A 17,058-nucleotide genomic window follows, 5' to 3' on the forward strand; every position below is an offset into this window, starting at 1 on the left:
GACCAGACCCTAATAATAGTTGATATCAATTTGTGTGAAAATGACATTTTTGTGTTTTTATTTGTTTTTAGTATTTTTTTTTTCTATCTGGAAGAGAACAGGTAGAATGCTTTGAATTGATTTTGTACGTCATTTGAGTAATTGTTTAATAGTGGGAACATGGGAATATTTATATTTCTTTAATTTCTAGAAGGAAAATAGTCAGCAGTCCATATTGTCGTTAATTATCTCTGTATATAGGGTTTAATTAACTATCAAACTCTCAACAATACACCCTTCGCTTTGCTTCTTTCTTTGTTTTTTTTTTTTTTATTGTAGACTAGCTAGTAGCTATTTCTCTTAATTAATATGCTTCACCACCATGGTGTAGATTATGGGCATACGAATTCTAATAGCAAGAGCAATCGGTTTACAAATTTTGCTAAGGATCGCACCATTTTTTTTTTTTTGGTTCGCTGTATTAAAATTTCAAAATATTAGTGATGATACAACTTTAGTTTTTTTCATGTTTGCCACAATTGTATGACTGTATCAACTATGGAGAGACCGTACTCCTTGTACATATACTTTAACTTTTTTTCATGTTTACCACCCGATTTATTTTACTTTTATAACAATTCTATGATATGAGTTTAATTTTGGGATTTTTATTAATAGGTAATATATGTAGTTTGACTATAAATTTTTACTAAGATTAGTGATTTGCTTCATCCTTAAAATGTAAAATTGTAAACAATCTCGATCCCCTCACCCTAAAATTTGATGTATAAAAAATAATGCACAATGTCAAGATTATGAACTGAGCTAGCTATTAATTAAATTTAAAAATCGTAAGGAGCATTAGGCTGGTTAAAAAATATGGAGGACTGCATCCATTAGGTCTCCGGGATGTAAAAGTGTTTAGAAGTAACGCTGACATAATTAAGGCAAGCAAACCACCTACTTTTTAAAATGATAAAAAATTTAATTTAAATCTTTGACTCTAATCTCACTTTATTAGAATTAAGTACAATTTTTATTACAAAAAAAAAAGAGAGAGAGTACAATTTGCAAGATTCGACAAATATTTGGAAGAAAAAAGTATTTTTAAAGTGAGTTTATCTTTAAAGTAAATAAGGTCATTTGAAATTTAGTGGGATAAAAATTTTATGCATTTCAAATGAAATAAAAAGTTGATACAACCTTACTTAATTTCTTATTTACTTTATAATGACAAGTTTACTATAGAGAGTTTTATTCTCTCTTCTTATGTACATAATAATTACTCAATGATTGACAAGTCATTTAATGTTTTTTTTTGTAAAGATTATAAAGTCATTAAATAGTTTTTTATATAGGAAAACGTATTTCATTTTACTAAATTACCCTCCATCGAAATATTCAAAATTACAAAGCTTTCCCTCGTTGCATCTAACTGTTAAACCAATAAAAAAAATGTTGAAAAAATTATTAATATATTTTTACTTTTTAAACTTCAACATCAAAAACACTTATATGCCAATTATATTTTTATTTTTTAAAGGGACAAATAAATTGATGCAAAACAGATAGATTTTTTTGTTTTTGGGTTTTTTTAATAAGGGCACTCGTTAACAAATTAAAGCTCAATTATCTTATGCAATTACTTTTTCTCTTTATTTGTTTCATCCATGTACTTAGATAAGGGAGTTGCAAGATCAAGATGGGAATGATAATTCATATTAGAATCTCATACCACATCCTTATAGGCTTGTGTTGTAAAATTGTTTATTGCTTTAAACTAACTGGACGAGCCCAAAAAATCAAACTGAACCAATTGAGTTTGTTTGGGTTATTTACTCAAAAAAAAGTTGGTTTTGGGTTATGTACCAAAAACAAAGTTGGTTTGGGGTTGATTTATTTAATTGGGTCCAAATTGAATCTAACTAATACAAACAAATGTATTAGGATACAGGTCTTGGGTTTTGGGTTCGTGGGTCCTTTCACTTATATACTCTTCACTTAGCTCATTACTAACCAATGTGGGACTCATCACACTTGAATATCTCAACAATCTCCCCCTCAAGTGTGAAACCCACCATTGGTATGCTCCCCCTCAACCGAGTACCCGAAGCGCAAAGTACTCGACCCGCCTCCTAGCCAATCACTAGGCTAGCTCGAGCCCAATCCGGCTTTGATACCATGTAAAGAACTTTGAGGTCACCACCCCAAAAGCTAGCTCAAAGGGTGGGAGTGCCCAAGACCTTATAAACTCCACATTGGTTGCACATACAACTAATGTGGGACTATATATCTCAACAGGTTTTGTATTTTCTTACAGGTAAATGGGGTTGAAGCAAAGGTAGCAAGCTATATCAAGTGAGACACAGAATGCCCCCTCCTTGATACCATTGAAGGATTCCGAAATTGATTTTTAGCCATCCAAAGTGGCAAAAGGGCATAATATATTTTATAGTGTAAGATAGTGTAACTTTATCTCTGCTATATTTTTTTTTTTAACAACTATCTTTCCTCTTTATTCTGTTCTTCCAAAATCCCAATTCCCAAATCATTCCATTTTTCTCTCTTTTTCTTGCGATTCCAAACCTTATCTTTCCTTCTGCAATCGAATTGTCTGTCATTTTTAGGTTTTCAATTTTCAGTGATCGCTCCTTTGATTCCACAAACACAATGTTCTTGGTGATTCCAAACCATTCCTCTTTGGCATGGCATTGTTATTAGTGATAGTGTAAATATTTGTGTGTTGTTGGTTGTGGTGATGCTAGTGAAAACACAAAAACCACATAGAAGAGAATATAATCACAAAAAACTAAAATACAATATGCAAAGCAAAAAATTGCAGAAAATTAAACCCGAGTCCAATATTGAATACTATGTTCTTAAAACAATTTTGCTCCCTCAATGGTACCTAAGATTTGTTGACAAATATCTTTTAGGATAGAACGAGTTATCTTTTTTTTTTTTTTTTGTTTCGATGATAACACAACCAGAAAGAAAAAATACTGGCAAACACAACAAACACTTCATCAATCACAGATAAAAGACAGTATATGAGGATTATTTTTGGCAGAGTTTCGATAAGAAGTCAGGCAAAATAAGTTGCTTGAATTTACTAAATATTGGTATATATAAGATATGAACAGCCACAGGAGACACGTCGAAGAAGTTTGACTGTTCGGAAATGAAGAGGCATGAACTGTTCAAAAATGAAAAGATTCGACTCTTCCAACTTCTCATTCATAACAATTTATACAACAATCCCCTACATGAATAATAAGTTTATCCTTTTTTTCCATTTGCACCTTGGGCTAGGTGCAATCTGCGACTGATAATGAGCAACAACTGCATTGGGATTGGTGGATGCAATGCCTTGTAACTATCCTTAGTGAGACCTATCGGGTTTACTCGGTTAATTGATGGATGCAATCCCTTGTAACATCGACCTTTGATTGTAAACCAAGATAACAGGAAACACACAATTGTTCCTCGAACATGGTTGGTCTTCTATTTGTGTCTGTTTTGGCCATGGACATCTCCTGGTTCTATAAGTATAGTAGAGAATATGATCTTGTCATATTCTCACAGAAGTGACCCTCACTTCATACTCACATAGGTGATTTCTAGCGATGCATCCCAACATACATCGTCCAAACACATCGAAATTAGAAATCATTAAAAGCGTACTTGCTTACCCTTTACTTATATAGCGCCTTGTTTAGGAATGAGTATGATTTTTGAAAAACTCTACAGTGCTCATCTGTCAATCATCACTTGGTTTTCTCTTTGAACCTAGATCGTGAGATCTCCACTCTTCTAGGTAGAGTGTTTACAATGATCAATATTTTAATGGCCTTAAACTCATTCCTTTCGAAAAGCTATACATTAACTCTCTAGTTGCACCTTTAATTAGCGAATCCACTATATTTTTCCACTAGAGAGAAATTTTCCTACTGTATCATGTCTTCAATGAATACGTCGAGACTTACCATTGTGCATAACATTCCTTGCTTGTCTAAGTGCAGCTTGACTAGCGCAATGTATGCACATAGATGGCACTAGCTTAGGTCATCTCGAAATGTCCTTAAGGAAGTTACGTAGCCATTTATCTTTTTCACCGGCTTTATCTAAGGCAATAAATTCAGCCCCCATAGTCGACCTTGATATACAAGTTTGCTTGGATGATTTCCAAGAAATGACTCTTCCACCAAGTATGTACACACATCCACTTGTGAATCTAGTCTCGCTAGAGTCGGTGATCCAATTTGCATTACTGTATCCTTCCAGCACTATAGGATACTTCGAGTAATGCAGAGCATGATTTTGAGTATGCTTTAAGCATCCCAAGATCCTTCTCATTGCTTTCCAATGATATTCGCTTAGGTTGCTTGTATAATGACTTAGTACGCTTACTGCAAATGATATGTCCGGTCTAATGCAATTCATGATATACATTAAACTACCTAGAACACTAGCATACTCCTTTTGACTTACAGTTGGACCAATATACTTATGAAAATGCATATTTGTATCTATTGGAGTCTTAACTAATAGAATTTCTTGATTATTGACTTTTTCAAGAATCTTAGTAATGCAATAAGATTGTGATAGTGTCAGTCCATCGATTGTTCTATGGATAACATCTACAACTCCCATATCCTTCTATCAAACTTATTGGTCAGCGTTCGTTTGGTAGCCTTTATCATATTTGTATCGCTACCTATAATCAATATATCGCTACCCATAATCAGCATGTTGTCAACATATAGGCACACAGTAACAAACATATGTTCAGTGTTTTTGACATAAACATACTTGTCACATTCATTAATTTTGAATTCGTTTGATAACATTACTTAATCAAACTTTGCATGCCGCTGTATCGGGGCTTGTTTCAAGCCATATAAAGATTTAATCAGCCTACATACTTTCCATTCTTGACTGGGATAACGAACCCTTTGGGTTGTTCCAAATAAATTTTTTCTTCTGAAACACCATTTAAGAAGGCTGTCTTCACATCCATTTGATGTATCTCTAACCTATTTAGACCTGCTATAGCAATTAGCATCCTTATCAATGTAATTCTAGTAACATGTGAATAGATATCAAAATAATCAAGCCCTTCCCACTACCTGTAGCCTTTGACTACAAGTCTAGCTTTATACTTATCAATAATGCCATCTGTCTTTATATTCTTTTTGAAGATCCATTTGCTTCCTAGCGGCTTATTGCCTGGTGGTAGATCTACCAGTTCTTAGGTGTGGTTAGATAGAATGGAATTCATTTCACTATTGATTGCTTCTTCCTAAAATGGTGCTTCCGGGGAAGCCATGGCCTCTTTAAGGGTGTGCATGACAACCATTCTATTCCCTAGCACTGTTTTTGAAAGAAAATAATTCTTTTCTATTTCTGTGCCTTGGAATAGTTTCTGAGAAAAAAATGTGTTTGATAACATGTTCTATTTTTATTCCGAAAATGAGAATTGTGTTTGATAACAAAACAAATAATATAATAAAAAATAATTCCTATTAAATATCATCACTTTTCTTTCCATATGGTGTGGTTGCGGTGGTGGTGACGGCAAGGGGTGGCATAATGGTGGTGGTGGCGGCACGGCAGTGGTGGTAACAGTGACGTGGTGATGATAGTGGTGGTGGTGGTGGTTGTGACGGCAATGGCTGCGACGATGGAAGTGGTAATGGTGGCGGCGACGATGGTAGTAGTGGGGATGGTGGTGGTGGAGGTGACGATAATGGCTACGACAATGATTGTAGAGATGGTGGTTGGTGTAGTTGGTGGCGGCCACAATGGTAGCGATGACATAGTGGTGGTGGTTGTGATGGCATCATGGTGACGGTGGTGGTGATAGCAGTGGCTGCGGTGGTAGTGGTAGGTGACAATGGCGTGGTGATGGTAATGGCGGAGTGGTGTAATGGTGGCGATGGTGGTGGTGGTGACGGTAGTGGTCGTGAGATGGTGGCGGCGGCGACGGCGGTGGTGACGGTAATGGTTGCGGCAATGGTAGTGGTGGTTGGTGACAGTGGTGGTGATGGTAGCGGTGGTGTCATGCTGGTGGTAGTGGTGGCGTGGTGATGACGATGGTGACGGCAGTGGTTGCGATGATGGTGGTGTTGGTTGATGGCGGTAGTGGTGGTGACGGTGACAGTGATAGTGGTGGTGGTGGTGGCGGTGGTAGTTGTGGTGGTGGTGACAGTGGCATGGTGGTAGTGATGGTGGTGGTGGCATCATGGTGGTGGGGGGTGGTGACGACAGCACTAGTGGTACGATGACGGTAGCGACGATGGTGGCGGTGGTCGTGTCAGGCTGATGGTGGTGGTGATGATGGTAGAAGTGGAGAGTGATTGAGAGAGATAAATGTTTCTTATTTTGTGTCCGAAAAAAAAGTAGAAATTTTCTGATTTTTTTTCTGTTCCCCAGCACAAGAATTAAATTGGTTCATCCCGAAAACAAAAAAATAAACCGATTTTACCAAACGAGTTTTCTATCCATTTCTGTTCCAGGGAACAGAAATTAAAAAAAAAATTCCGGGAAGGTTGTCATGCAGACCCTAAATGTCCGGGGCTCATGTTATCCCATAACATGTAAGCATGCATCAGAGCTACCAGCATGGCATATATCTTGTTCATTTTATAGCTAATAAAAATATTTTCCAAGCATCCTATTATTTATCACTTCCATAATATATCAGAATTATATGACATCTGAAAACATCAGTAACAGGAAACTATCAAAATAATCCACCAATATTAGATATTGATGTGATACCAGAAATAAGGATGTATCTCAAAGTCATGAACAAACTGCATCCATGATGGTACAACCACCACGATCAGGACAAATCCAAGGGAAGCAATGAACATAAGGGATCTCCAATCTCATAGTATCTTCTTGCTTCAGCAGAAGCTATATTTATAGACCACTCCCATATTTGGAGAAGATATTTCAAAGCTATTGGAAATAGCAGAAGACCAAGCACAAGCCCCTCCAGGAACATTAGACAACTTTAACTAGTCTAGCTATACTACTAAAACGAAATTTCATGACTTAAGGATCAATACTTGAATTATAATGCTCATCTCACTTCGACTTATTTCATATTCTGCAGTAACCAAATCTGATGACACCAATAGTCCACATAGTTGTTCAAACAATGTAATCACCAATAAAATATATAAATAGGTGATTTATCGAGAAATATTATGATTTTAAAAAACAGTAACCTTTTTAATAGTAAACAACAACATGTCACCAAAATAGAGAACATTGCCAATGAATTCTAACTCAATTGACATTGGCATAAACCTTCAAAACTTCTATGCAGTGTTAAATTTGGATGTTCGATCCTTCATTGTACCACTAAATTTTCAAAATTAAATAGATGTATCAAAAGAATGACTGGTAACTACTTTTCATTTCAAATGTTAAAAATATATGAATAACTATTGCCTCCTACTTTTCAACAAAAATGTAGTTCAAATTCAAGGAAAATTGCACTATTGCAATAAAAGGTGAGAATAATCCATATATTTTTCCGATATGGTTCTATCCCAAACTTCAACCATGGTTTGGAGTTCCCATTAAAGTGCAGTACAACCCTCCTCTCTATCAACTGAGGATCAACATTTGTGTTTCCAAAACCCAATACATGCCATGAAGGATCCAAAGGCTCAGTTAACCCATAAAAGGTCAATAAGCCAGGTGGTAAGGTACCAAGTTTCCACAATGTCCTGTCAACATTATTTTCCTTCCAATATTGGTAGATGCTAGTTACATTTCTATTCTTCTATTCAACCAAATCAAATACATTCATACCAAATGCCCATCCACAAGCATCAAGATCAAAATGTGCTCATATAAGAGGATGTGAGTGATTCAAATACTTATGGTATCTATGAAATGTCTCCTTGCATGTCTCAACAACTCCATTAATATTGCCATTCATCAATGGAAAAAAGATCAGAAAGATCATTTTGAACCACAACATCTTCTTCCAGGAACACCACTCTCTTTAGTGCTGGAAAAACTTCAAGGATGTAAAATCTCATATGGTTAAGTATCGATAGGTATTTAGGATTTTGGAACTTTATAGGTGTCCCTCCATCATCCCTACTTCCTTTTTAAAATAGTAGTTCTGAATCTCCGAGTCTTGCAATTGGTTAAGCACTGGAACATATGAAGCATTTAACCAACTGAAGTCTTCAAACTTTTGAATTTCAATTGTCACCCCTCGAAAATCATTCACAGAAAACCAAGCCTTCATTGCTGCATAATTTATTTCATAAGTGACAAGGTGGAAAACAACCATATCTGGATTTCTAGACTTTATTGCAGTTGAATTGACCACAAATAAAGTAGCAAGAATGTTATCAGAGAATACACAAAAGTGATAAAGATTATTGTTGATGTGTGTCAAATCTACCATGTATTAAGGGTCAGATTGAGCATTTAATTGATCTAATATTAATCAAAAGACATTAAAATTGTGATTTAATTGTTAATTCACTCTCAGGAGTATTTTCATGAAATTCTCGTGTTTTTGTAGGGATTTTTGACCCACCGAAAGAAAGAACAAGCTAGAGAACTCAGAGTGAAGAAGAGAAAGCTTATGCTTAGCCGTGCTAAAGGCACCAGAGGGCGCTAGCTGCCCAAATGCATTTAAAGCCACTGCTTCACCACGCTAAAGCGGCCATAGTGGCACTAGTAGCACCAAGCCCTTCTTCTTTCAATGCATTTCAGTGTGCTTTTTTCTCACTCGCACACTTCCCAGAAAAACTTCCCAGGAGGTCATCCATCCCAGAATTGCTCCAAGTCAAGCACGCTTAACTATGGAGTTCTTCCGTTTCGGGCTATCGAAAAGTAGATGCATATTGTTAGTATAGGTAGTACCAATTAATTCTTATAAGTTATTCCCAACTGTACCGTCCCATACCAGCACAGTCTCTGGAATCCCTCTCTTTCGGGTGTTGATTCGATTCATTCATGTACCCCCGTCGTTGGAAGCCTGCCACGAGCCGCTGCTTGTCCATGCCTTTTCGCATCGGCGATCACTCCCCGCCTTCGTCAACGCCCGGGATGTTACAACCGCCCTTATTACCTAATGAGTACACGTGATTTTGGTTGCAATGTAAATTTAGCTGATTCTTCTATGTTACATTGGAAGCCTGCCACGAGCCGCTGCTTGTCCATGCCTTTTCGCATCGGCGATCACTCCCCGCCTTCGTCAACGCTCGGGATGTTACAACCGCCCTTATTACCTAATGAGTACACGTGATTTTGGTTGCAATGTAAATTTAGCTGATTCTTCTATGTTACAGACATAGAGTCAAGTTCAAATGAGCATTCAACAACTTTTACCAAATTAAAAAAGGGCAATGTTTTTCTCATGTTATTGGAGAGGAGGGAACTTTCCTACACACTCAAATTCATGGTGGGGCCCACACATAAAAAATAAAGAAAACAAAAAAATCATTGCACGCAAAAGGAACTCTCAGTAACATAAGAAGAGAGCTCTCCTACAACATAAGAATTCTTTTTCCCATTAAAAAATGACAAAATAAGGATCCCTTTGGAGAACCTATTCTTCATTTGCCAACCAAAACTATTTTGTGATTCGTTTGAGGGAGAACCAATTTCTGACTTTATTATACATCTTGTTATGTTTAATAAAATGACTGCTTCAACCTTTAAAGAAATAAAAAAAATAACAAAAAAAGAAGAAGAATGAACTGACACGAGTAAGCTGCACAGCAGAGTTCCAATTTACACTGGACAACCACACTCCACATCCCACCCCCGGCACCCAAACGACGTCAGAAAAGTTAGGTTGCAAAGTAGGAGAGTTTAACGTCTATATAAATTCCACACCATAACCTTTTGTTTCCAAAATAGGACTTTAAGTCCCATACCTTACCACTAGCTCGTAACATAAACTAATTCTAAATGCTCAACCATAAGAAAAACCATTCCACTTTGGAGGGTTGTGTTTATATACAAGTACGTTTTTTCCACTGAATTTCATTTGTAGTACCTTTATATATCTGTTAATTTTGCTGATCTACTATTTACATATGTACGTATCAAGTGATCTCTGACAGTTATTTCAGCTTCTGATATTTCGTTCTCAACATTTATTTATTTAAGTTGAATGAGACTGCACTTCAGGCTCCTTTCTTTAAGCTGCCAACACACAATGAAAAGAAATTAACCATAAACAAAACATTTCATGTCTATAAATAATTGAGCAAAAGCATTCTGATATTTCAAAAATTGACATCAAGCTTAGTTTTGATTGACATATATGGAAGCTTAACTATTCACGAGGCACTGAAACAAGTAATATTTAGTTACCTCAAGGACACATATGCTCCTGAAAAGATCATTGAATTCCTCTAAGAGTAACTTCTCTTGTGCAACAACTTTTGCTAATTCTGATAGTAACTCAGCAGTCTTGTCAGCCTAGTTGTGAAGGAATTTCAATTTCGATTTCAGTTTCAGTTTCAGTTTCAAGTCCTAACCAGATAATAACAAGACAAGTGCAGTGTTACCAAACATACCGATGGTGAAAAGCTAGATAACACTAACTTAATGGAAGATGTAATATCAGATGCATGCCGCTGAGCAATGGAGGCTAATTGTATGTCCACCTATAAGCATAAGAATTCTGTAAATGCAATTTTCTTAACACTGATTTGTTGCCTAATTGTCTTCTATTGGATTTACCTTTGCACCTTCCAAAAGGGGAACTTTACATACAACAGTATACAAACACTCCTTCATTGAGGTAATTGCAGCTAGGTGTTGCCTTTCCATGATTCCCCATGTCTCCAATAGCTTCATCTACCAAAACACACAAATGAAGATGAAGAATTACATCTCTAAAATAAAAAATAATAATGCATTTATCCAATAATTCAAATCTTAATCAAATGAGATATACTATTACAGCTTACTTGAGAATGCAGCACAAAATTTAGCTTCATCTCAAGCTTTTCTCTCTCAAGCTGTATCTTCTTTTGCAAGACTGAATGTTGCAACTTTGTGAGACCATCCAAAGCATATATCAAATTGTTCTAAACACATTCACAATTCACAAAAAAAAAAAAAAAAAAAAAAAAAAAAAAAAAAAAAAAAAAAAAAAAAAAAAAAAAAAAAAAAAAAATTAATCCATGGACTCCAATTGAGTGGAAGCAAACTACACAAAGGGGTGAGCCATACCTCTGCATGAAGAGATATATTGTGATTCACAGCGTGAGCTCTAGCATTTGCAAAACGCCATTGGATGAACTGGTTATGAAGCAGACGCAGCTTATGAATGGCTTCAGAATTAGTAAACCCCATGGAAGAGGAACTCGTTGCAGATTTCTTAGTCCTGAAGAGATCAAAACCAATGTTCAGAATCTTCTCCACGCTCTTGTGTGGGGGCCTCAAGCTCGAAAAGGACAAGGGTTTCTCTTTCCTGTCCATAGACATGGATGGTGAACTTGATCTCCCAGGTGATAAACTCCACTGAGACTTTGAACTCAAATACCCAGTAAGCGAACTAGTCTTCTTGATCCGTGAATCATCCATAGACAAAGGGTTCGAAAAATCCAAATCCGAAGTTCCGCTTCGAGCACTTGTTGCTATGTACTTGGATGAAACCTCCCTCCCCGATTTTCTCGAGCTTCGTGTTCTTGGAAGAGAATTGAGGCTCGCATAGCCCAATTCTGAATCAACTGAATTCGTAGAACAATCTAGATTTCTACGTGAAGACAAAGACGAAGAAGAAGACTTTCCCGGAAAACTGAACCTCGTGGACCTACCAATAACGGGTCGATCGTTTTCTTTGGAGATGTTATTGTTCTCGAAAATGTTGAACTCCCTGCAACTTCTCAGTTTTCTGAGAGGAGAAAAAACAGAGCTTGTTGTTGATGTTATTGATGTTGTCTTCGTTGGTTTCTGATTCTTACCATCAAGTTTATCTTCCCTGTCTCTCAGCCTATCGTTGCCGATTTGATCAGCGAGAGTGCCGGAATGTTGACCGCGCCGTGACCCGGGTTTGCGGCTAACCGGTGAAAGGCATGAAGAACCGGGTTCTGGTGGACCGGTTGAGTTTGAGCTTGGAGAAGGAGACATGAACCGGGAATTCACTTGACGGCTTCTGGGTTTCGTAGAATGATTAGAAACCGTAGAGACATAGTCATTAGAGTCGTTCTTCATGGGATGGGTTATAGAACAGAACAGAACATAACAGAAGTAGCAGAGAACAAAGGATGTTTAGTTTTATAGATGTAATGTAACGTAACAGTAAGTGCATGAGCATGGTGCGGCAAAATATTAATGCAGATATATGCGCCGGCACATAAGGGGTTCGTTTGTTTTCCTTTTTGAGTTCAAATTATTCAAGTGCACCTTTTTGGTTGGTTCATGTGGTTTATTATATAGGGACATGTTATATTTACAAACTTTTTTGTTTACAAACTCTCATAAATTATACTATGTAGGACTGATCTTACATTAATCACACACAATGTACGACTGGTCCTACATTAGTGTAATTACAAAAAAAAATTGTAAACGGATGGTGTCCCTATTATATATTTACTATCTGTTATATAAAGTTATCATTTTTATCTTTAGCCATAATTGTTATATATTGATAAAAATTAGTTTTAATTTTTTTTAAAAGAATGAGAAAGTATATTATTTTAAGATTATAATATATGTTATAAGGCTTTTAAATTATCTCGACAAAATATCATTTCGGGAATCAAACTCATGAACTCAATTTTGATAGAAGTAGATCAAAAGTTTAATTATTAGTTCGGATACAACTTTTTTAATTTATTTTTATGGATCCTTTGGACTCACACGGGATCTTATTAAGACATGAGATTGGCCTCACCAACATTAATTTTAATGGTTAAGTCAATTCTCATTAATAATGTACTACTCATAGGTAATATCGATCAACACAACTGATGTAGTATTAGTAAGCTTTCAAGTGATAATAAAAGAGTATATTTAAAATTTCTAGTGTGAATTAGAATGCAAATATGGAAAGTGATGTTTTGTTCGTGTAACAATGTGGTGAATGTGTTAAAGCAAGGAGCCAAGTAGTAACAACGAAAGTGGAAGTGATTTGGTGAGAATTCCGCCCTTTGTGTAACGCCTGCAGATTGAGGAGCCAACGGGTACAATTTGGCGAGAACATTAGTCTTAAATAAATGCTTTCATGATGGGAACATTATGCTAACTAAGATGATGAGATGATTACCATGCCAATAAACTTAATGGCATGATATGAGGACATTTAATTGGTGTCTGTTTTTACTTTTTACTTATTTTACCTTCCGAAAAGTTAAAATTAACTAATTAAAATAACGTGTTATGATAAAATTATCGAATTATTTAGTTTACAAATACCTTAATAATAGGGATACGAATTTTTCAATCTTATAAAGTAATTAATGCTATCGATTGATATTTCTTACCGTTTTGATTTCAACAAGAATGATATCAACACTGACATTTAAACGTTTGTACTATCCAATGGATTACTATTAAATTGAAACTTCAAATCAGATACTAATCTTTAACAGTACAGAATCTACAGATTCATAAAGTGGGTAAGGTGAATTAAAAATTTCAATCTGTTTCGTCCCGTAATAAAAAAGTGGAATTTTTTTCAAAAATTGTACTCTCCATAAATATAAAAAGTATTAAATGAAGATCAAAGTATATAAAACTGGTGATTGATTAATTGAAAAAGTGTGTATTATTTTAAAAGATGTAAAATTATAATTTTAAGTAAAAAGAAAGAATTAGATCATGAGAGAAAGCAGTGGTGGACCCAGAAAATTTAACTTATATGTGCATATTTAATCCGAATGTTTAGTGGAGAAGGTTTAGGGGCAGTACTCCCGAAAAAAAATTTAAACAAAGTTTTAAATGTATTAAAAATAAAAGAATATAAACAAAAAGAGATTTATATCCCTCATATTACATGAATCAAATTTTTTGTCATGTTAAAAAAAAAAAGACAAGCCTTATTCATTAAATAATGTGTCATCTCATTTTCTTTAATATTATATAACTTGTCTTTTTTTTAACATGACAAAGAATTTTATTAATATAATATGAGGGATATAACCCTCAAACAGCAAAAGAAAAGAAAACTTTGACTTAACATAAAAAATAGTAATCAACTTAATGATATAAAATCACTAAAACATAAGCAGTAAATAAGATATGTTTCTTTCTTAGTACATGTGCTTATATTCCTGACAATGCAGCCACTAAATTTTCTCCCTGAGTGAGATTCCTAATTAATTAAAAAAATTATATCTCTTCTTTATTAAAAAAAATGTATGACCAAATTTATGTGTGCACTTGCATACATTGGCAACCAAATAGGTTAGTCAATGGAGAAGAGAGTGGACAAAAAAAAATAAAAGTACGAGTCTCACCTACTTTTTTGTGAGAGTAAAATAACAAAAATTGTGTCATTTAAAAGGACAAATATTTTTCCCTTCATTAATATTTAAAAAATCAACCTAATAGGTCAATTCTCATCGAGGTAGATTGAAATCGTTTCGACCGATTATATCCATTTTGTCACATTTATTTAATACCTCCAAGAGCTAATGGCTCTATATTGTGATTGTTTGCTAACATTAAATTTATATTTTTCCATAAATTTCAAATAATAAATGAATAGTTTAATATAGCAAAATATAGTTGCAAGTCCGAATAGATCTCTCATGCTCATGTTGACATAATCTTATTATGTGAGAAATTTTAATCATATTAATATACTAATTAACGATCATAATTTTAACAATAAGGCTTATAAAACAGAAAATAAAAATGATCATTTTAATTAGTGACCTTAATTTTTGGATGAGATTTCTAATGTAATGTGGTTATGCTAAAATGAGACATGAGGTGATTTATTCCCAATACAATTATATTATTTGTGTGTAAACAGATGTCAAATTTTTATACAAATGGGCAATGTTAAATGTGGATTTTCAATCCTTGTATCAATTTTGTAAACTAATAAATATGTAAAGAATGATTGGTTATTACCTTTCATTTGTAATCTTAAAAATATATGAATTGCTATTGGCTATACTTTTCATTCATAATCTTTTGGAGTTTCAACAATAAGGCAGTTAAAATTCAATAAAAATTGCCCTGCTTTCATGAAGAGTGGGAATAATTCATATATTTTTGCCATAAGGCCTTGTACTTTTCTTTTCCAATCTTCAACTATGGTTTGGGGTTCCCATTGAAGTAGGCATCCACATTTGTGTAGCCAAAACCTAATACGAGTAATACACTCGTGTTAATTTTTTTTTTCATGATTTGCATGTCAAAATTTTGTGTAAGTGAATCCTCTCATATGTTATTTAACATGATCATGTCATGTAGGAGGATCATAATCATATAAAGATGATTCAATACTGATAACGGATGAGAGTTATTCCGGGTTAAGAGCTCCGAGTTTGGGGGCTTGAGGTTCTGAGTTAGTACGTACGAGTACACTTAGCATGTGTAACCCAGATGTATCTTTCCTGGTACGAGTAATTAGGATGTTAGGTTAGTATAACCCAAAGTGGGCCCTACCACGATGCCATGATAGCAAAGAACATAACCCACAATGAGAATAACTGCCTAAGTTATAGCTATAAATAGCAGGGCTAGATAATCAACAAAGGTAGACTAAAACGATAACCATATTAATGTTCACCCAGAACATTTGGCGCCGTCTGTGGGAAGAGGTAAACAGATTCCTACGCATTTTCTTGAGTCATGGCAAGCAACTACCATGATGAAAGAGCTGAAGAAGATGGAGGATACGGAGGAGAGGAAGATTCTTTTCGATCCAGCGGAAGGAGTCGTTCTCTAGACACTATTGGAGAAGCTTTGATTCAGTTAATAGAGGATATCAGGAATAGGCAACACCTAGAAGGAGAGCAAAGGAGACGTAGAGCAGAGGAAAGACATCTTGTGGAGAATGAGCAACAATTACTCCACAGAGGCAGAGAATCTTTGTCTCCTATGCCTAGTTATATTCCTTTATCACCTCCAACGGTGGGGGGAAATAGAAGAAATGAAGGGAGGAGAGGACAACCTTGTCAGGAGTCAAGGGGTTCTCCAGAAAAAGGAGATTATCAAGGCAGAGGACAAAGAGCAAATCTGCGGATAGGAGCAAGGATATCGGATGGTTATGCTCGGAGAACAGGCCAAGCTAGGCAGAATGGGGAGGATGAACGAGTAGAAGAGGAGGTGATATGGGAGGAAGAACAATATTTGGGAGCCCGTCCAGATTCTCATCTCGACGGGAACAGAGGTGAATATGAAGAGACGCATCAAAGGTGGAGGCCGGATGGAGGAAGAACTTACGGCTATCGCAGAGGCGAGGGTCCACAAGACAATACCGGGTATCATTACTGGGGTAGAGACCAAAGTCAAGGAGAAGAAAGGCGTCATGAGGGTCATAATCTCAGGAATTGGGATTATCAGCATTATGGGTACAGACAGGCAGAAGATTTTGGGACTCACTATGGCAATGGACAAATGACCAATAGAGAACAGGCTATACTCGGTGGAAATGGTCAACTCGGAGGAGCTCAACAAGGGATCCCGGCACCTCCCATTAATCAGGGGCCATCCGGAACTCCTTTGTCGGGGAGGCTGAGAGCGAAACCAATCCCAGTTTGGTTCAAGAAACCAAACAACATGAAGCCGTATGATGGAAGTTCAGACCCGAAGGAGTTCGTGACAGTGTTCCGGGCAGCAATGTCCTTGTGTGGTGAATCAGATTCATTGTTATGTCGAACGTTTCCTGTGTTTTTAAGAAAACAAGCTCTGGAGTGGTTTACCGCTTTACCAGATAACTCCATCGAAAGTTGGTGGACTTATCCCAACGGTTCGTACAACAGTTTGCCCATTGCGGACCTCAGCCTAAAACAACGCATAATTTGTGTGGAGTAAGACAAAAGCCCAGAGAAAAGTTGCGAGATTATTATGAACGATTTCAGGCAGAAGCAAGACAGGTTAAGGGGCTGGAAAACC

The 17,058-nt window shown here is 35.9% G+C and overlaps 1 protein-coding gene and 1 pseudogene across 1 annotated transcript; both read right to left on the reverse strand.

Annotated features, from left to right (window-relative positions):
• Window positions 1–7,453: 7,453 nt before the first annotated feature.
• Window positions 7,454–8,419, reverse strand: LOC133294075 (probable galacturonosyltransferase 10; annotated as a pseudogene).
• Window positions 8,420–10,128: 1,709 nt separating this feature from the next.
• Window positions 10,129–12,195, reverse strand: LOC133294076 (QWRF motif-containing protein 3-like). The gene is made up of 6 exons (XM_061492730.1): window positions 11,212–12,195; window positions 10,947–11,066; window positions 10,717–10,833; window positions 10,551–10,640; window positions 10,345–10,452; window positions 10,129–10,173 (listed from the first exon to the last, which is right to left on the reverse strand). The coding sequence occupies exons 1-6, from the start codon at window positions 12,193–12,195 to the stop codon at window positions 10,129–10,131; spliced, it is 1,464 nt and encodes a 487-aa protein (XP_061348714.1).
• Between the last annotated feature and the right edge of the window lie 4,863 nt (window positions 12,196–17,058).

The sequence above is a fragment of the Gastrolobium bilobum genome, unplaced genomic scaffold (assembly GCF_033153095.1).
Source record: "Gastrolobium bilobum isolate Gb01-03AN ecotype WA unplaced genomic scaffold, APGP_CSIRO_Gbil_v1 utg24819, whole genome shotgun sequence".
Taxonomy (NCBI): Eukaryota; Viridiplantae; Streptophyta; class Magnoliopsida; order Fabales; family Fabaceae; genus Gastrolobium; species Gastrolobium bilobum.

Bases quoted from the DNA above. Each gene is read 5' to 3' on its own strand.
- LOC133294076 (XM_061492730.1), bottom strand. From the start codon at position 12,195: ATGAAGAACGACTCTAATGACTATGTCTCTACGGTTTCTAATCATTCT. The intron at 10,834-10,946 runs GTAAGCTGTAAT...GTGTTTTGGTAG, and splicing joins ATTTTGTGCTGCATTCTCAA to ATGAAGCTATTGGAGACATG. The intron at 10,641-10,716 runs GTAAATCCAATA...TTATGCTTATAG, and splicing joins CCCTTTTGGAAGGTGCAAAG to GTGGACATACAATTAGCCTC.